The 19385-nt window shown below is 39.9% G+C and overlaps 1 protein-coding gene across 7 annotated transcripts in view; it reads left to right on the top strand.

Moving 5' to 3' along the window:
• The window catches only part of MYRIP (myosin VIIA and Rab interacting protein), a 205673-nt gene that overhangs the window by 161278 nt on the left and 25010 nt on the right, over positions 1-19385 (top strand). For 4 of the 7 annotated variants that reach the window (XM_063156288.1, XM_063156333.1, XM_063156308.1 and 1 more), the window contains exons 9-11: positions 6913-7090; positions 7988-8083; positions 11523-12172. In XM_063156288.1, coding sequence (XP_063012358.1) covers positions 6913-7090; positions 7988-8083; positions 11523-12172 — 924 coding nt within the window. The remainder of the gene's footprint in view (positions 1-6912; positions 7091-7987; positions 8084-11522; positions 12173-19385) is intronic. The other 3 variants (XM_063156317.1, XM_063156325.1, XM_063156341.1) reach the window with 1 other exon arrangement.

Consider the following 19385-nt stretch of genomic DNA (forward strand, 5'->3'; position numbering starts at 1 on the left):
GATCTGGCTTTTGCTGTTCCTGTTTCTCTTCTGCAAGTAAAATGGCAATACTGTCACCACTGGATCCTAACTGAGCTCTCAGTGTCTTCAAACTGGGAAGTCTTTTCCCTGTTTGTTCTTAGTTTCATTTAAGTTTTTTCAGGACATGTCACACAACATTCAAAGTGTGGGAGAAGGGAAATAGAGTGGGCTCTGGGGGAACATGTGAGGAGCAGTAATGGCTAAATGAATAAGAGTACCTTGTAAAGGCATTGCATGGATTACAGTTGCATTGGTATATGTAACCTCTGTTCCACAAACTTCTATAGACTTGCTCACATAAATTCATTACATTGATCAAACTATGGTATTTTATGCTCCTAGCACTTCCCTAAATTGTTAACCTCAGAAGTACAATAAAGGGATGTTTATACTCATATTCTGAGATCAATATGAAATATCCATTATTACTAGCTTACAAATTCCTTGCAAACAAAGCAGTAGCACTTTCACATGTGGGCAAGCTTTTTTTTCCTTTTTTTTTACGCTATGGGTGATGGTGTAGAGCTACTGGCATGCCTACCAGCATTTGTTGAGGAATAACCTCTTGTCTCTCTCCCTTACAACCCTCCTCTCCATCTGGTTAATCAAGGTCAGCTAATCTGAACTGACCCAAAATAAATGTGCACCCAAATGTTGCTCTACATATTACCACACAGCTGTGCATTCGTCCTCTGACAGACCCATTCCTGATAAGCTAATCATTATTTTTGAAGTATTTTTAAAGGAGCAGTGCTTTTAAGGGAATCAGATGTCTAAGAGCCCAGCAGAAGAATGGAAACAATCATTTGCAACCAGAATATGTCTGTCAGTAGTGAACAAAAAGCCAGCTTGGGCAGACCCTTGAAGGACATATGTTCTAAGCCTTTTGCAGGAGAGGGACCAGTCATCTTTGTTTTCTCCCAACCTGCTGTTCAAGGGCTTGCCCCATGGATGGGATATCCATAAGGGGTGGTTAGGAGGGAATTTTCTTTCAATTGAGTGTGAAAATCTGCCTGTTCTTGCCCTTTTTTAGAAAGTTGTTAGCAGATCCTTTTCCACATACAAGATTAACTAAGGAACAGATGCTCAAAACCCTTGGTATTTCACTCCCACTGCTAGATGTCCCGACTGCATACATTTGAGCAGAGCAAAAATCACTTCCAGGATAAATAGGCTGTGGCAGAGTGGCATCATTTGCAAGCTCATACTGTCTCCTTCCTGGTGTGGGAGTTTTCTTACCAAAGGATGCATAAGCTGGTAATGCTTAGGGATTGCTACTGTATTTGCTACCAGACCTACTGGTTCTGTCTGTGCATCGATTGCATTCACAGAGCACAGCTGAGAAGGGGATTTGCTGCACCACTGGCAGGCATAGCTGCAGAATTTGCAAGGGAGCAGAGGGGATCAATAAGGTTGCATTTGAGTCATCTGAGTTTATATATCAGTTTTAGGTTGATTCCCTTAATAAACAAGGTAGTCCTCAAAGCCCAACTTAGTGGCTGCCACTCAGGTCAGAGCTTGCCCAGCACAGGATTCAGAGTTTTGCCCAAATCCAGAGGAACCTGCCCTCAGCATGGGTGTTGAGGTCCCTGTGCCTGCAGGGGCTCCTACTGTGGTGACCCTGCAGCTGCCCTGTGGCACCCGGGGTTCCCAGTCCCTCCTGAACTTGGGAGCGTCCTTGACCTCTTCCAAATAATTGCAGAATAAATTACTGTTTCACTAGTTCTATCAGAATGAAGAGTGGAATGTAAGAGTGGAAACAAGGTGAAATAAGAGGGAAGTGGGGAAAAAACATGCATGATCCAGTTCTAAAGTCCCATCAGATGCTTTTGTGGCCTCTTTTGAATTACCATTTTGGCTATTCTTTAGGAGAAAGAGGAATTCTTTTTCATCTTTTGGTGAAAACCCAAACTTCTTCATCTTGTATTGCAAAATCTTCATGTTGTCTCTCTAAACAAAATGCATACATATAAGGCAGTGTTTCAAGGTAAAAAATCTATAGATTATCAACATTAGACTCAATATTCTTTATAATGGTTTATAAAGTTGTTCTTGCTTTTGGTTACTTGTTTTGCTTTTATTTATTCTGTGTTCAGAAGAGTGAGCTCGTAAATTGTTACTGATAGAAAATGGAATATTTATATTTATTAAGTAATGGAAGATGGGATTATTTTTATTCACTCCTTCCTTCTTTAATCTTCACAAACTACTTTGTCTTTTTAATTTTTTTTATTGAATACCATCAATGAATAAGATGATTCCTTTTAGTTCTAGTTTAGTGAAAAATGAGAGTTCTCTCCATCCAAACATTATAAACTATGCAACAGAAATCCATGAAGAGGAATTTAAAAAAAATAAAGGATAGTAATGTGTCTGTAATTGAAACAAACATGTCACAGGAGGTGCCACTAGGCAGGATTTGGCGGGGAACTCATCTAACTCAAGTGTCTAGAAGTGCATGTCAATACCCCAGCTGTATTTTATGAGCTGTGCTGCGCTGCCCAGCACTCCAGCGTGCAGCACCTGCCTCTGTGGTGTGTGTGCAGAGCACAGCAAATGATCTGCGGGGCTGCAGTGCCATCTGCTGATGCACCGGTTTGCTGCAGAAACCAGCGGCGTCCAACTGCAAACGTACAGGGCAGCCTTGACATTTATAACACATAAATACACCTAAAATAGCACTTGGTGGATGGCTTGGGGTTTTTGTTTGCTGAGGAAGCAGAACTTCTGGCTAGGAAATGCACCAAGTATCTTTAGCTCCTTTCTTGACATCTCACATCTTTATAAAGCAAAACCAAAGTTCCCACATTCCTGCCTTATTTTGAAAATGGTATCTAGACTCCTGTATTTTTTTGGACACTCAGTTCTTCTGCCCTGAGATCTTGATGCAATCCAAGCATGTAGGCAGTTGATAAAGCTTGAGGGACATGATTCCTTCATTTGGTCAGTAAAAATCCCTTGTTCCAAACCAAACTGATCTAAGAGCCTATCAGGGTAGCCAGCCTTACCTCCAGTACCTCTGTGCATCCATTCACAGGGAAACCACATGGACCATCAGCCCCCAGGCAGGCTTCTCAAGCTTGCTCCCTTACTTTCAGTGTTTTGCTTCCTCTACAAATGTCCCTAAGGGAAAGACATCTCCTGTGGCTCTACAGATGACCTGTTTCCTCTGTGAAGAAGAGAAGCAGTGATGCAGCACAGTAATGTGTGGGGTATTGACATGCACTTCTGCTGCCTGCACAGGTCAGTGCAGCAGTGAAGTCACCCACAGGGAAGGAGGATGTAGCCCATGCTGCAGCTGCAGGGCTGGGGAGTTATTGGTGCTGGCTGAGTTTAGGTTGATGCAAGTGTGCCAGCCAGGATGAGGGCTTTTGCTGTGTTGCCTCTCGCCAAATAACTGTCTTTCTAGTTTGCTCTTGATTTGCAAAAACAACAAAAAGAGGTCTTGAGGTCATTTGCATTTCAGATAGAGTCCTGACTCGGGCTGCTAATTGATTGGAGATTAACTTGTACACAAACATTTGCTTTTGTGCTCTGAAAAATACAGTCAATTTAGACTGGATTGTTCTCATGCCAGGATGTGCTTCTGTCCTGTTCCTACACCAAGCTTGGCTATTGACACGCCTTTTTTGTGTCATTATCAGTGCTACCAGTGATTTGCACTGCTCAGAGATTAATGTTTATGCTTGCTTTCCACCCCTGCTTGTCTGAGTAAAAAAATTCTATTATCTCACTCCAGCCCTACCTGAAACTAAATTTCAGAACAAGAAATAACCTAATCCTCCACTTTTATGTATTCTTCTTTGGAATTGGAGCTTATCATTTCAGTCTTGCCAGATACAAGAACTACAGAGACCTGCAAATGTAGTAGTGAAGTGTGCAAGTTCAAAAATGTCTCCCTTTTTCAGGGTCTAAATGTAGGGATGCAGCCAAGCTATTTTATCATGCCATTACTTTTCTCTCCTTGAGCCTTCTGTGACATTGAACCATCCTCAGTGAGAAGAGGTAGTACATCTTGCAGAGCAGTCCAAGACAGATTTTATCAAAAATTCACACAAAGTGTAGAAAAATAATGAGGATGGCCTCAAGCTAAGCTTTGGAGGCACCACATGCCTTACTCCTTGCTGTATTTCAACTGGATTTCCTGGAAAAATTTCTTAGCAGTAGTTCCTGCCTAATACCAATTTCCTGCTCCACAGAGACCTTGCAAACTGTGGAGAGCAACCTTCCTCTGATCGACCCAAAAGTTTTAGCACACAACTTTAAAAAATCAGCTTTTCGCTAGATAAGCTTGTTTGATTGAGTTTATTTCAGATCCTAGGCTACTGCACCACATGGGACTGTGTCCACTTTCTTTTCTCTGCTTCCTTGTTTTTCAGTTCCTTTCATCCTTCAGGCTGTTCATCTTCTCCTTTTTAAAACCTTCAAGCTGTTGTGTCTCTCCTAGTCCCTCTGAGGGCTTATCTGCCCTGTAGTGTGGATGCACCTGAGCTGGCTTTAAATTGCTCAGGCACTGCTGGCCACAGCTTTGCTGCCAAAGCATCAGCCTGGGAGCAGGAGTGCCCAGCTACTTCAGGAGGTTTTGCAGCCTCTGCCAAGTTCTGCCTTGTCAGGGTTAAGCTGCTGGCAGGTCTTAGGTGAGTTGAGAGCAGAGAGCAGATGCTGCCATCACTGTGATGGCATCACTTTGCTGCGATGTTCATGAAACGGTGAGAAGGCACACAAGAAGCTGCCATTTAAACAAAACAGGAAAGCTGTCAAACATAAAGATAGCTCTCATTATTGGAGTCTGTTATTGTTTTACAGACTAAAGTTCTTCCTGGTATTACTCTTCTTAAAGATGCAGTTCTTTGTGTAATAAGGGAAAATAGATAATACTGATTGAACTGTAGGCTATTCCTTCTTCTGGGTCTTCAGCATCTCTTATCTCTCTTGTTTGCTATATGCACATGGAAGAAGGATGTGTCCTGAGAGAATATTCATGGACAGCCACCACAACTTGCTGCTTCCAGTATATAACAACTTTAACACAAAGATTTCAAAAGATGCAGCAGACACCAGAACTAATTTATTGAAAGCGTGGCAAGTTTGGTAGTTCTAGCTGTACAATGAATGAAGTGAACGACAGCACAGTTAACACTCAGCAGAGTTCAGATGGCAAATTTGTGGCAGAATTGTTTAAAATGTCCACATATACTGCCAGGATGAAATCAAAGTTCATGAGCAAATTCCCTATAGTGAAACAATTTATGTACCTGTATGCATTGCATTGAATTATTTTATTTTATTACTTTTTCATGGTTGAGAAGGATTCAGATCATCTTGATCAGTGAAAGATCTAGTTCAAGGTTTGGAACAGACTAAATACACACTTGAATATGACTGACTTGGAAAAGTGATGCACCTGAAAGATTCCCTATAGTGAAATTACTTAAACTTGTTGTGAATAGTTTATATCACTAAATTTGTCCAATACATCATATTAAGACCTATGTCTTTGTGTGGACAAGATTAACAAAGTGGTAGCTATAGAAAATATAAAAAATATGTAGTGCAATAATTTTGGCTTTTCTTCATCAATTCAGAAGCCAAACTAAACCCCTGTGCTTAATTGAGTTTCCTTTTACTGCTGCGCCAAGGATACCGGAAGATTTGCAGTTAATTAAATCTTCTGGCATGGTACATGGGTCCCACAGAGGAGCATTTCAGATGAGAGGAGGTGCAGCCAGAAAGTGGTATAAGTGTGGCTTTCAAGGCAATGCTTATGCTGTCCTGGGAATTTAAGGGACTTGAAAATAGCTGAAAGATAAGTTCTCCTTTACCTCACCTGCACCAGTGCAAAGCAGATCTCTGATACAGGCAAAGACTTGCCCTTTTGAGAGTAACAGATTAAGTTAATTATTTGTGATTTGAACATCACTAAAAATGTACAAGGATTTGAGAGTGCCAACTTGGCCTGTGCAAAGCAGCTGAGCCACTTGAAAACCTGGCACATATGGTCTTCTACTGACTCTGCTGGGAAGGCAACTTGACTCAAGCTCTGAGAGCCTTGTCTCTCCAGCTACATCTGTGATTTGATGTGCAAGTGTGAGTTCTGTTGAAATCAGCAGGACACTGACAGGACTAAAAGCTTTTCAAAACGGGACAAATTTAAATGTGTCTTCTGTAACTGTCTGACTTCTCTGTGCCTAGGTCAAAACTAAAATGTCTGATCTGTTTATGTGGAACCAAAGGCATGTCCCTTCCCCCTCAGTAGCAGTCAGGCTGATTAACAATTACAACACTATTTTATCTTGTTATGCCTCGAAATGTGACCCTCCTAGAACTAAACAGATGTGCAATTGTAGACTGAGTTGACTTCATTAGTAAAACAGAATAAAACTGCTCAGCATATTGGGTGTTATGTATGTATGTCCTAGCAAACAGAATTCTGCATTAAAATCAGTTGAGTTACATATCTCTTTCTGGGGAACAGGCTGTTTGTTTGCTTTTTTTTTCAATTTTTAACTTCTGCAAATTGTTACACCAGATGGCCTGTTGAGCCAACAATAGATCATCATGTCTCACCACAATGGGATCCCTTTCTGGCTAACTTGAGTCAAAGCAGTTCAATATCAGTCCTCACCAAGCACATTCCCAACAACTTCACCTTAATTATTTCTCTCCATCTGGTCCATGGTAGTATAAGCGATTTCCTGCCTCTTTGCATAGCATCAGAAATGCACATAAATAAGCAATTTAATGCTGAATTCTTTTGAATACATTAAATCCCATTTGTGATGTTAGCAGATCCCACACTTCCATGGGTAACTGAATACTAATTATGGTAAATAGTTGAACAATTAACTTCTTCTGTTTTTAAATTTCACTCTCTGATTTTTAATCCCACAGAGGTCTCAGTCTGCATTCTCCCTGGCTAGTGAAGATATGGCCAGTAAAGGACAAGACCCTGCATCGTCTGTGGCCGAGGCCCTTGGGAGGCAGCAAAAGGGACAGTCCAGGAAGCAGAAGGAACGCAAGCACTCTGCTTTGCCCAGCTGGAAGAGTGTAGACAGGCTAAATGAAACAAGTAAATATTTCTAGTACGAATAAGATTCTTTTTTTGGTTCTCACTCATGTGTGGAATAAATACAACTTAAAGCAAGGACCTTCTCTAGGGCATTTCTGCTGACCTTTGTGCTTTCAGAGGTCACATGTAAAATGTCTATTTGATGTTGCCATGTCACAATTTCATTGGGCTATGTCACTGCTTATTTTAACTTTCTTTTAAAAAATTTATTCAAAATTTGGGTCTTTGTGAAGTTGATTTTAGACTGCTACAAAGTTTAGACAACTGGTTTGGATATATTTCAGGGCTTCTAAGACAGAAGAGCTCAAGGGCCTTTCTTTGTCATTGGTAACCTGTCCTCCAGTTGAAGGAGTTTGCAGCCCATTGTATCCCTTCCATGACACAGGGTTACTGTTCATGAGCTTTTGTGGTGAGCCAGTCATTAAAATAATTCACATTTAGAATTCCTCCTTACAACTTTATTTTCAACTCTGATGAATTCACAAATGCAGTGTTCTGTGCAGCCCTACTCACTTGTGCTTCCAGACTTGTCTCAGGAAGCTGTATGTGTAGGAACTCCAGAGACCAGCAGCTCCCCTGGATCTGACTGCTGTCATCATGCATTAGGTATGGATGTAATATGGATGATGGATAGTGAGCAGCTTTTCAAGTCAGCTCCATTCCTGCCTGAATCAGCACCCAGGATAGAATGCAATTCCCTGCTTACTTCTAGATGACATAAAGACAGGTTGTAATTGTAGAAGATATCAATGTGTATAAGTATCTCAAGGGAGGGTGTCAGAGGACAGATCCAGGCTCTGCTCAGTGGTGCCAAACTATAGGATAAGAAACAACAGGCAGAAACTGATGCACAGAAAGTTCCACCTGGATATGAGAAAGAACTTCTTCACTATGCAGGTGACCAAGCGCTGGAACAGGTTGCCCAGAGATGCTGTGGAGTCCCCTTCACTGAAGATATTCAAGAACCTGGATGCAATCCTGTGCCATGTGCAGGTTGGTTGGACCAGCTGACCCACCATGGTCCCTTCCAACCTAACCCTTTCTGTGCTTCTGCAGCTGTGGCTCCTGCTCTTGGGGTGCTCCCATTTCCATTGCCTCCCTTGTTCTGGCTGAAGCATTTGCAAGGCCTCAAGAGTGTAGCACTAGGCAACTCCCTCACCCTAGTGTTGGTTAGTTTTTACCCCTGCAGTTGCACAAGGAGAAGAACTGAACTCATTGCAGCAGCATTCCCTGGTTCCAAGTGTTGTCATCCCGTGGCAGAATCTGCCCATTCTTGCTTCTTCTCTTGTAGCAGCTGTAGAGCCATCTGACCCCTGTAGCACACTGGTTCATGAAGCTGCACAAGCAGAAAACTTCTTTTGTGGGGTGAGTTCACTGGTGCTGTAGCTCCCACAGCTGCCCCACTAGGCACTGGCAAGCACAAACAGTTACAGTGTGTGTTTGGGTATGGTGGCAACCAGGGACTGGGGCTGCTAGGTGTTCAAATTGTTTATCTGTAATGCCAGTTGGTAACTGGGGAGACTGAAATTTAGACAATTTCAGTACTTCTCCTCCCCCATGTAAGAATAATATTAAAGTAGCACTAAAATCTAACTTAACCAAGTATGCATTACTCTGTGAATTTCTTAACCAGCCCACTGTCAGAAGTGTTTTTCTCCTGGGCATTTTAGTGGAAGGCCTATTTTCAGTAAAGCAGTTAATTTGCTCCTAAAGTTTAAGCACCCACTTGAATCCCATTGCATTCAACTGTTGAGCAATTTAGTATTTAGCAATTGCTTAACCACATCAGAATGACAAATTGACCCAGGTTTTTTGGGCACTCTACATAGAGGATTTGTTCTGCTTCTTTCATCTAAAAACACATTTGTGATGAAAGTGTGGTGGCTATTGAGCTAATAGTAAATAGCTGACACTGCTAATATCTGTAAAAAATGGTCTCACCTATGCAGTATTAAGCAGCTCTGTATTATGATACAGAAAACAAGAGAAATCTCTACAAAGAGTTTGGTGTGGTAACATCAATGGGCCTTTTAGCCATGTAGCCAAAAAGTAGTTCACAGCTGATTTTGGTTACAGTTCATATTGGTTTAAATGGTGACTCAAGAGCCTTTATCAATAGTCTTACAATGAAACTTCTTCAATCTTTTTTTCCTTTTCACATGAATGAATTATAGCTTATGCCCAAAGAATTGTGTGGGAAAAAAAAACATTCTTTCAAGTGATTTCATTTTGGAAAATCAGGAAGGGAGCACTTGACATTGTAGAATAAAAGTGGGATAAAGCTGAGTCAGCTTTCTGAATATAGAGGTCTCAGTTGCTTTCTACCCTGTTTGTCCTCTAAGATGTAATCAACTAGTATCCTGTCCTTTCTTCACTTAATTGAGGTTTAGACTGATTCTCATGTGGTGTTGTTAAATAGAATAAGGAAATACGGTTTGGGGGAGAAAAAAAGTTTGTGGCTCTCCATTACCTTTGTGCAATATGGTGCAGCTGATTTCAATTCCTGTTGGAGATTTATATCCTGCAGAGCTGTTGGCTTCGTTTGAAGGAACAATGTTTTAAGGAAAGTTCTTTCTCTCTATAGGAGAACCCTATACTTAGATTAGTTAGTATAGTTAAGAAAAGTAAACAAGCAGGAGTTTCTTGTGCTTGATAGCTTGTTTGGATTTTTTTTTCTCCAAAATCAGAGGTTAATATAAAAAATTATTAGTTCTCCTTACACACCTGACTTCAGTTATATCCTTGCTTGATAATGCTGCAAGAGAACTAGTATTATTTTGATTTCCTTTTAAGCAGGAGTAAGAATGATATTTTCTCAAGTTCTCCAAATTGACTTAAAACTTAGGAAGTGAAAACAAGCCAAAAGGATTCAAATGAGTAAGAAATGCAAAAGTTGTCATAAAACTCTCATAGCTCCTAAGTTTAATTACAATTTAATTTTTGTTTTGTGTTTTTGTGGGAGTGTTTTGATGATGGTAGTGCACCTCTGACTGGTTTTTTTTTTTAAACTACACACAGCTTACTGCATACTAATGTTCTTTATGAACAGCTCCAGGGAAAAAGTAATCTTCATTTCATCCTAGTATTTGTAACCATCTAATGCAAAATGCCTAATTATATTCTACAACAGACCCAGATATTGTGTCCATTTGAAAATAGTGATGTTGTGCTTACATTATGAGAAAACTAATGGTTTATATTAAGTATTTTTGTAGGTTTCTAAAAATAACAAATTTGAACCCATGGGAGGAATCCTTAAGTCTGAAAAGTTCATTAAGTAGGCTGGATTACTGTGTAAATCCATGGCATTATATATTTTTCAAGTGCTGCAGAAGGCAGTCATCGCACATCCATACTTCCCAGGAGGGGGATTTTCAATTTTGATTGGAAATTAAATCTAAATTTAGAAGAAATACAATTCTCGGAGTTAAGAGAGTTAAAGAGCGCTTTCTGGCTGTATTTGTGACTTCTTTTGGTTTTTATGTTGGAGTTGTAAAACATATTCTGAAAGTGTGAAAGGATACAAGAGCAGTAGTGCTTGTGTCAGAATCAGCACATTTGGTATTTGGTGTGGGGTACAACAATAGCAGCCATAAGCAAGAGTCTAGGAGAGATTAGGACAAAGTATTTTTCATACTGCCTCTGAGTAGGCTCTGAACCTCTAGAACTGTCAATTTAATTACTATCTCAGCTAGAAGTGCTTTTCTGTATTCATTAAATTTTAGTGGATTTCTCCTCCATGTTCATAGCCCTCTCTGTTTTATCACAGATAATTTCAAGCATCCACAATAACCTTAGGCAAGAAGTTCCATAGGTCTGGTATCCATTGCATCACACTACTTTATTTTGTTTGTTTAAAACCTTGATTTCTCTAACTTTATTTCATGCCCTCTAGTAGTTAGGTTGGAATAGATTTCCCCACCTCTTTTAGCGTGTATTCTCTCAGTCTTCTGTCCTCCAGATGGCAGAGCTCTGGCTTACTTAATCATTCCTTGAATGGACACCATTTCAGAACCTGGTACAAGCCATGTTGCTCTTCTCTGATTCTTTTTCCATCTTTCATTTTCAATGTGGGGGACCAGAATTGCACACCAGAACGCAAGACGTTTGCAAAACTCAGGATTTATGCATGCCTGTGTTCTTATGTTCCATCAGTCTTTCCTAACCATTCTTTTAGAAAAAAACTTTGGTCCAAGTACTCTCCCATTTTAGTCACCACCACGACTTAAAGTGGTGGCTTCTAAGTAGTAGGGCAGCTTGGCTTTCAACATGGGAGAGTTCACGTGGCAGCAGCACTTGCATTTTGGTTTTGTTGAAACTTTCAATCTTGTTGAAAGTTTTGTTGAAACTTTTTGGTTTTGTTGAAACTTTCAATCTGTGGCAAGTAAAAGCAGCCAGTGTGATCACAGTTGTTCTCGTTTCCTTTCCATAGGTCCACCTTCTGTTTTCCAAAGTACCGATGGAAACTGGGTGGCTTTGCAGAACGTCACCCTGCCTCGTCCTCGAATGCTGGCCAAACCAAAGAGTCAGGTGTTCAAAGCTTTGGAGAGCGAGTCCAGCATTGTGTCTGCCTATGACGAGATGGGCTCAGACAGCGAGGATGACTATGACTGGCACGTGGCCTTGAACAAGCTGCGGCGGAGACCCCGGCAATTGCCAGACGACTTCTATTACTCCAATTCCCAGTATGGCACCGAGTGGGCTTATGGCAACGATCAGTACCAGGCAGTGACCTCCCCCTCCTCTGGGTTATACACCAACACGGAGACACTGCTCTCCGATTCGGAAACATCTTCAGTAAACTCTTCCCAGGAAGCTAAAGGACCTAGCAAACTTCTCTGGTTGCAAAGCAGAACTCAAAGTGATAGGCCCAGAATGGAAAAGAAGCACTTCCATGGAGAACTAGATGTAAATTTCAATCCACAGGCAACTAGCTTGGAGTATTCAGACAGCAGTGAGACTGAAGGAGTCCATTATGATTTAGAAAAGAGATCAAGAAGGTGGAAGAAGAACAAAGCCATCTCTGAAGACTTATGTGAAGAAAAGAATCAGGCAAAAGCTAACAAAATGAATTTAAGTCAGGTAATTGTGTTTGAGCTTACCAAATGCATTTTCAAAAAGAGCTGGGCAAAACTAATTAAACCATGCTGGCGATATCATGTGAATCATGAGTGGGAGGTGGAGTGTTCTTGCAAGCTTTATCTTCCTTATGGCCCCTAAGTAAGAAGAAGAAAAAGCAGGGTGTTAGACAGGCTTTACCTTTTTCTCAAATAGGCCACTTTCATCCAATCAAAGACTTTGTTAATGATGTAAAATACAGTGCTCTTAAGAAAAAAACCCTCAGGATTTGTCAACAGCTGAGAAATGTTAATTAATCACTTATTTTGTTGTGCTGGGGTTTTTTTTAACTTCTGTTTTCTTGGTATAAGAAATAACTCATATGTCTGGAAATCTGCTCTGCAGTGTCTACAGATAATCTGGTAAGGAATAAAGCTAATGAGCAGCAGAAATTCAAAAAGGGCTTTTTGTGAAATCCAGTCCAAGTGATGTCTGTTTTTAGTTGGTCATCTTAAGATGAGTTCTGATGTGATAGGGCGAGAGTTTGCAAACTGCTTCCATTTAAATAAATTGTCTCTTCATTAAGAAAACAAACAAAACGTGAAGAAACAAGCAAAAACCCCATACTGTACTATCTCAAACTCCAAAAAATTGTTCATACAACTTGAAGACAGCAAACATTTGATTTAAATTACAGGTGGATAACCAAAAAGCCAAGTCTCCTCTATTTGGAGTTTGTCCAGACCTGGGACTAATATTAAGGGATCCATTTGTTCCCCAGAATTTTGTTAGCAGTGCAAGCATACAAGCTCAGGAGAACATTGACCCCTTGTCCAGTTCCATTTTCCACATCCTACCCCTCTTAAATCCTGAAGCTGCATCATTGCTGCAGCAGGGTAGTAATAAGCCTGAAGCAAGGAACTGAGGGCTGGCTTCTCTCTGTGCCTTTGATTACAAGCAGCCTGATTCAGTCTTAAAGCTATCTGACCAAATTTAGGATGCCTGGAACAGTTTTTCTTTCCTTGTGCTACTAGCTGTATTTCCTATAGAAAAACATCAGTACAGCTGATTGTAAGTCAATATTAGGATTCTAGATTTCAGCAAGATTTTAATGCTGGATGTCATTAATTCTGGACCCATTCCATCTGCTTTTAGGACAGAGTGTGGGTGTTCAGGGTGTTCTGTACTGATTCATTCACACTTATGTCCTCATATATTTAAAATCAACAGTTCTCGAAGGGAAGTATGATGTAATATAATGTGATCTGATGACACATCAGTGGCCATTATTGACTTCCTGGAACATCAGGCAGAATTACAAGGCTTTACAGGGACTGCACAAAGATTTTATCTTGTACACAGACTTCTGCATTTAGCTTTATGACTTTGTTTTCTTTCTTTCGTGACCTCTGTGTGTCTGTATTCATATTGTGGCTTCCTAGTCACAGTAGACAATATACAGAGCATGAAAGATCAGAGCTCACAGAGAAAGTCCTGGAGACTTTATAGAATCATAGACTCATTTAGATTGGAAACACTTTTAAGATCAAGTCCAGCTGTTAACCCTGCACTGTAGGGCCGACCACAAAACGTTGTCCCTAAGTGCTATGACTACATGTCTTCTAAATGCCTCCAGGAATGGTGTATCAACCATTTCCCTGGGCATCCTTTAGCATCTTTGTGTGTGCTTTAAAGTGCAAAATTAGTGGAAAATTAGATACTTCTTTCCCAAGTCTTTGTGAGTTGCTTTGTTTCTTATAACCTGTCTGATGTGCTGAAAGTGCAAGATTCAGAATTCTAACCCTCTCTCCTCTTCATTTTACCCTTGAGGCTAAAAGAGGCTCTTCCTTCTCCCTTGCTTCCTCAGGCTCAGTGGGGCAAGCAGAGGCACAGTGCCTCCAGATCATGCCACTGTTTCCAAAGCAATGAAATTCTCACTAGGAAGTTTATGTATGGGTGGGTTTGCATGTGTTTATTTGGTTGAACAATTCTAGGAAGCAAGTAAAATTGCAGTGTGTGTGAGGAACCTGATTTAATGTATGAAAATGAATTAGCCAGACATCATTTACAGTGCTCAGGTAAATGAGATTAAAGGGATGTCAGAGTTTCATATATTCCCCAGAATTATTTATTGATCTTGGTAAAATGATTGATTTGAGGCTGCAGCAGGGAGAGCCCTACATATAAACAGTTATACAAAATTATAATGCAGGTGTGTAAAGAATTACAGTGATACATAGACTTAAGAAAGATTGACTGCAGGGTCTTAAACCAGGCATCGCTTTTCACATTAGGAGATTATGCAGAGATTGCAGAGACCATACAAACTCTTGTTGAACCAAGATATTAGACAGTAAATAACTGATTATATGTCAGTTGCAGGAAAGGAACACTTTTTCAGTACTTCACTGCATTGGAATATAATCTTATTTTACTGCATTGTAGTAGTAAGATGATAATTTGTCAACCATTATGTTTTTGTCATCATTGTAGAACAGGATTTCAGTTTATCGGCCTAAAAGTTGGGGTTTCATTTTTAATTTTCAAGTAGTGAAGGTTGCTTTCATGTTTTTTACTCTCCAGGTTTCTCAGTGAGATGAAAACAAGCCCTTTTTCTTTTTTATTCTGAGTCTAGAGAGTTGTAAGCAGTTATGGAACCTGCTTACAGTTTCTGGAAAAACTGTAGTCAGCTCATAACTCATAACTGAATTTCACTTTAAAATTGGGTATTTTTTTAATCAGGATCCAATTCCTAGAGTAGGATAATGCTGTGGCATTTTAAAAAAAATATATTTTAGACACAACAATGGAATGCCGACTTTGTGACTGAGAGAGAATTTTTTGTTTAAAGTCTTCAATGCCTTAGAAGGGGAAACCTGAGAACAGATACCAAGATGTGCTGTATCTGTGGAATTTTTTGCTTAATGATAAGTAAAAGAGCAAGCTCCTTTACTGAGCTGTCTGTAGAGACACCATAAACACAGTCATGAAGCAAGATATGAAAAATGTCCTGATAAAACCAGTCCTGCTATAAGTAATATCTGATTGCTTATATACCACAAAAGAGATATTTCTGAGGGAACTGAATTGGAAAATGCAACCTTGCTTTTAATGATTATTTTTCAAATGGTAATTTCTTACAAAAAATGGGCACTTAATCCACCAATAATTATCTGCTTTTATTATTAATAATTGTAATAATAGTTGATACTATTAGTAATAATGATTATTGACTCCCATTATCTTTTTGAGAGAAGGATATGACTGTTGCTTAATAAGTTCTTATGTTTCTGATGCAAACTGGAGTGGCTTAATTGCTTCAAGTGAAAGAAGTGCCCTCATTATGAGTTTGCTTCTTTGATCAGGAGCCCCCACCTGTTAATTACAGCCCTGCAGGCAGGTAAGGGGTGAGCACGGTCAGGCTGCCTGCTCCCACGGGATGGCGCTTGGGATGTGTTCTTTGAGAACAGCTCCCTGAAATCACTCTGGCTCTTGATGAGAAACTGCCTGCAAACCTCACAGCTTGTGTATTCTCCTGAAAATTTTCGTTTCCAATTTTTGGTTTCCTATATGAAGGGAACTTTCTCACAGGAATTTATAGTTGAACATAGATTTTGTTCTGGAGCATCTTTTTTTTTGTATTTCGTTTCCATCTACTCTGATTACATTGACTTATCAGCGAATTGTGTGCAAGGATTTGGACACTTTTTGTGAGTAAAGGTGTATTTGTTGTTTTCATTTTCTCCTAAAAGACTTATGCTTGCATAGAAACACTTGATTTTCTTTTAGTGAAACTGGGTTCATGGCTGTTTCAGTCTGCCAGGCCCTCACAGAAACTCAGTTTTCAGATAAAATGGTAGCCCTTTATTCTTGTTTGCAGTTATTAGCATAATGTATTGCTGATTGATGCAAATGGGAATTTACACACTGATTTGTGTAATGGCACAAAAATGTCATTAAACTTACCAGAAAGAGTGAAAACACGAACAGTAAAGTAAAACAGAATTTAATGGATCTATTCACTAATAATAGTAGTACCTTTCAGTTTATTTATTTTATTGTTTTCATGGCTGCTAATGCATTTTTTAACTTGTCAGTCCATGAAAGAGGTATAATCTCCTCACAAATAATTTTCTGCCACTATCTGAAAAGCCCAACACACAAGTCAAGCAGCCTTTTATTAACAGAAACCACAAAGTGCAGCAGTGTAAGGTACCATTATCTCTGCATGTACACAGGAATTAAGAGCTTTAGCCAATATAGATAATCCACCCACTCATTTAAAGAAGGCTGGAAAGCTAAAAAACGGGTTATAGACATACCTGAGCCCAGTGTAATACAGTCAATACTCTCAAGAAACAATATGTATTCAAAACACAGATTTAGCTAATGCAGAATGAGACTCTGGAGTTGCCAAGGCATCTCATTACTTTCATCTGTGCTGGCAGACCTAGCAAAAAGATCTTTAAGTTGCTGCCATGTGTGATTCTGTGAAGCCTGGTATTTTTGGGGAATTGGGAGGAGTTGTCATATTGCTGTTGTCAATACAGATTCTTTAGATTAACTAGTGGTGCTTCCCATGGGTGTATCTGTGCACTGCTACTCCAATAAAGCTGCTAAGCAGTTAAAGCTAAGCAGATCTATTTAAGAAGCCCCCAGAGGACTGGTGCATGTCCAGCTGCACGGTGAAGTCTGTCAGTACAGAAGTGAGGAGGAAGTGTGGGAAAATCCACCATTCTGGACTGCCGGCCTCCCTCACTGCTCCACTAGATTTTATATACACATCTGTAACCTCATTTGAACCAGGATAACAAATTCTTGTCTGTACAACATTGATCTGCTCAAATGTCTGCATAGAATGGGATTTTCTTCTTTTCCTTGAAGACTTGATCTCAAATTAAATCGTGTTCAGTCTTCCTCAACACTGCTAGAGTAAGCCACACCCCTAGTGCAGAGCTGTAATCCTAAACCAGGTTTTGGTAGATCAGAGCTGTACCAATTTTTGGAGGTACCAATTAAATAAATGGAGGTCACTCAAGTAAAGAGGAGTTCCATTAATTAGCTTAGACTAGATACCAAGCTATAAATACCTCAGGTTTAATGAGCTGTATCTTCACTAAACTGTAGTCTCATAAAATACAAGCATACAGTTTGTCTGGGCTTTCTATCCTGTATATCACATAAATTATGATTGTTTCTTTCCTGGGTACAAATTGATGGACTGATTGATTCAGCAGCAGATTTCAGGGGTATTTTTAATAGTAGCTTAGTGACTTGTGAGTATTGGTCATTTGGCAGATTGTTGTTTGGAGTGTATTACTGATATTTGTAATGAGTTGTGGAGTGATGTGCAAGAAACATCTGAAGAAAACTTCCCTTGCAATTTGAGGAAACATCATTATGGTAGAGATTAATTTAAGAGGTGAAATGCACCAGTCTTTTACATGTATATAAGAGAAGGTCATATTATAAAACTGAAGTGAAGGCACACTGGTTTTAAATCTTGTTTTTGATCATTGAACAGCTTTTTAGCAGAAAACGCTTTTTATTTTGCAGAAGCTGATTGTTTGGGAAAAGAGTTTCAGCATAAACCCATGGTTCCTCTTCCATTGTAGCTCTCAAATTTCTGTTGTTCCTTCAGATCCTGATTTTCTAAAAGGGCCTTCTGCATACTGAAAGTGAACTATAAAGGAATAATTTAGCTGTGTAATTGATTGAATTGCAAATAGCTGCTGACAAAAATTGTCCAGAACACTGTGAAAGTGCTGAACACTCCAGTATAGTTTACTGTATGAAAGATGAGAACTGACATTATGAACATGGTGTGTCAATCCCTTAAAAGCAATTTGGCGGTATGGTTTGTGAGGGAGTGGGCAGAGTTAACATTTCCTGTGAGAACTGGAGGTAATTGGTTCATCCCTGAACAGTGCTGCTACAGCTGCTCCTGTTTATGTATTTCTAAATGAATGGAAGACAGAACACAGATTTTAGTCTCTCCAGCAGTGTCTGGTCTTGTCACAGTATGAGAACCTAAGGCAGATAGGAATAATTTCCTCTCTGAGAATTGCTCCCAATCATCCTCCTAGGCCTGCTGAGATGTGCCTGCCACTCTGGTCCCAGGCTGAATTCTTCATAGCCACCTTCTGGGTGGTTTTGCACAACTATGTTCCATTTCAAAATATCTGTCACTTTTAAACCTACCTAATACCATCTTATTTCGTGGACTTGGCTGAAGCACCAAACAAGCTAATGATTCAAAACTTTCTCTCAGCAGTCAGCAGGGAGAGAACACTTCCAGAAGGCAGCAAATGCTATAGGTGGAACAGGTTGCTCTGGGAGGTGCCTGTTTCTCTCCAGGGACTGTAGTACAAATCTGGGCAAATTGGGTCCTAATCAGACAGCACAGATCCAGAAAATTAATTGATACATACCTGGGGATTAATTTGTAGAACAACTATGAGATATTCTCAGAATTTGTCAGCAAGGGCTGACAAAACTATCCCCCTTTCCACCTTATTAAATGCTGGGCAAAGATTTTGCTTTTCTTCTCTTCATCTTCCAAGGGGACTTGTGGCCGAGTCTGTAGCACCCACTGTATTTAACTGACCCTTTAAGTGTTTCCCAGCTTTAAGGATCCAAGACTCAGAACAGAAGGTGCTCCTGAAGACTGAACTTGCTCCACAGAGGTTGGCATTTGGAAAAAAAAATCATCTCTGTAGAGGATCTACTTATGCAAATAATCACTGGGAAAGCTGACAGTTTAAGCCACATCATGTAACAAAAGAGGAGTTTTTCAAAACTTGTTTCCAGCAGTTTTTAAGAATAACATGGATAATGCTCAAGACCAAGCAGTCAGGGAATGAAAGCACAGCTTTCAACTGAAACCTGAACACAACTGCCGGGTTACAGGTTATTTCATTCCCACACCACACTTTTATCTGCACTGTCCCTGCAAGGGGTGGCAGTGCTGGAAATACTAGCATGTATTATTAGTTGCACACAGATACATAGTGATTTTCAGTTCCTTTTTAGATAACATGAAGAAGGAATGATGAATATAATCCAGCAAGTGTTGGTTTACTGGCATTCCTATTTTATCAGAACACTTAGTGTGCTTTCTTTCTGGCTTTCCTGCAGAGTGATCATACCTATATTTTCTAGAAAGCTAGAAAAATATAGCTAGAACTAAAATATAGCTAGAACTTTTTCTCTCTATGCCTACACAGGATTTTATATG

The sequence above is a fragment of the Melospiza melodia genome, chromosome 1 (assembly GCF_035770615.1).
Source record: "Melospiza melodia melodia isolate bMelMel2 chromosome 1, bMelMel2.pri, whole genome shotgun sequence".
In the NCBI taxonomy this organism is placed as follows: Eukaryota; Metazoa; Chordata; class Aves; order Passeriformes; family Passerellidae; genus Melospiza; species Melospiza melodia.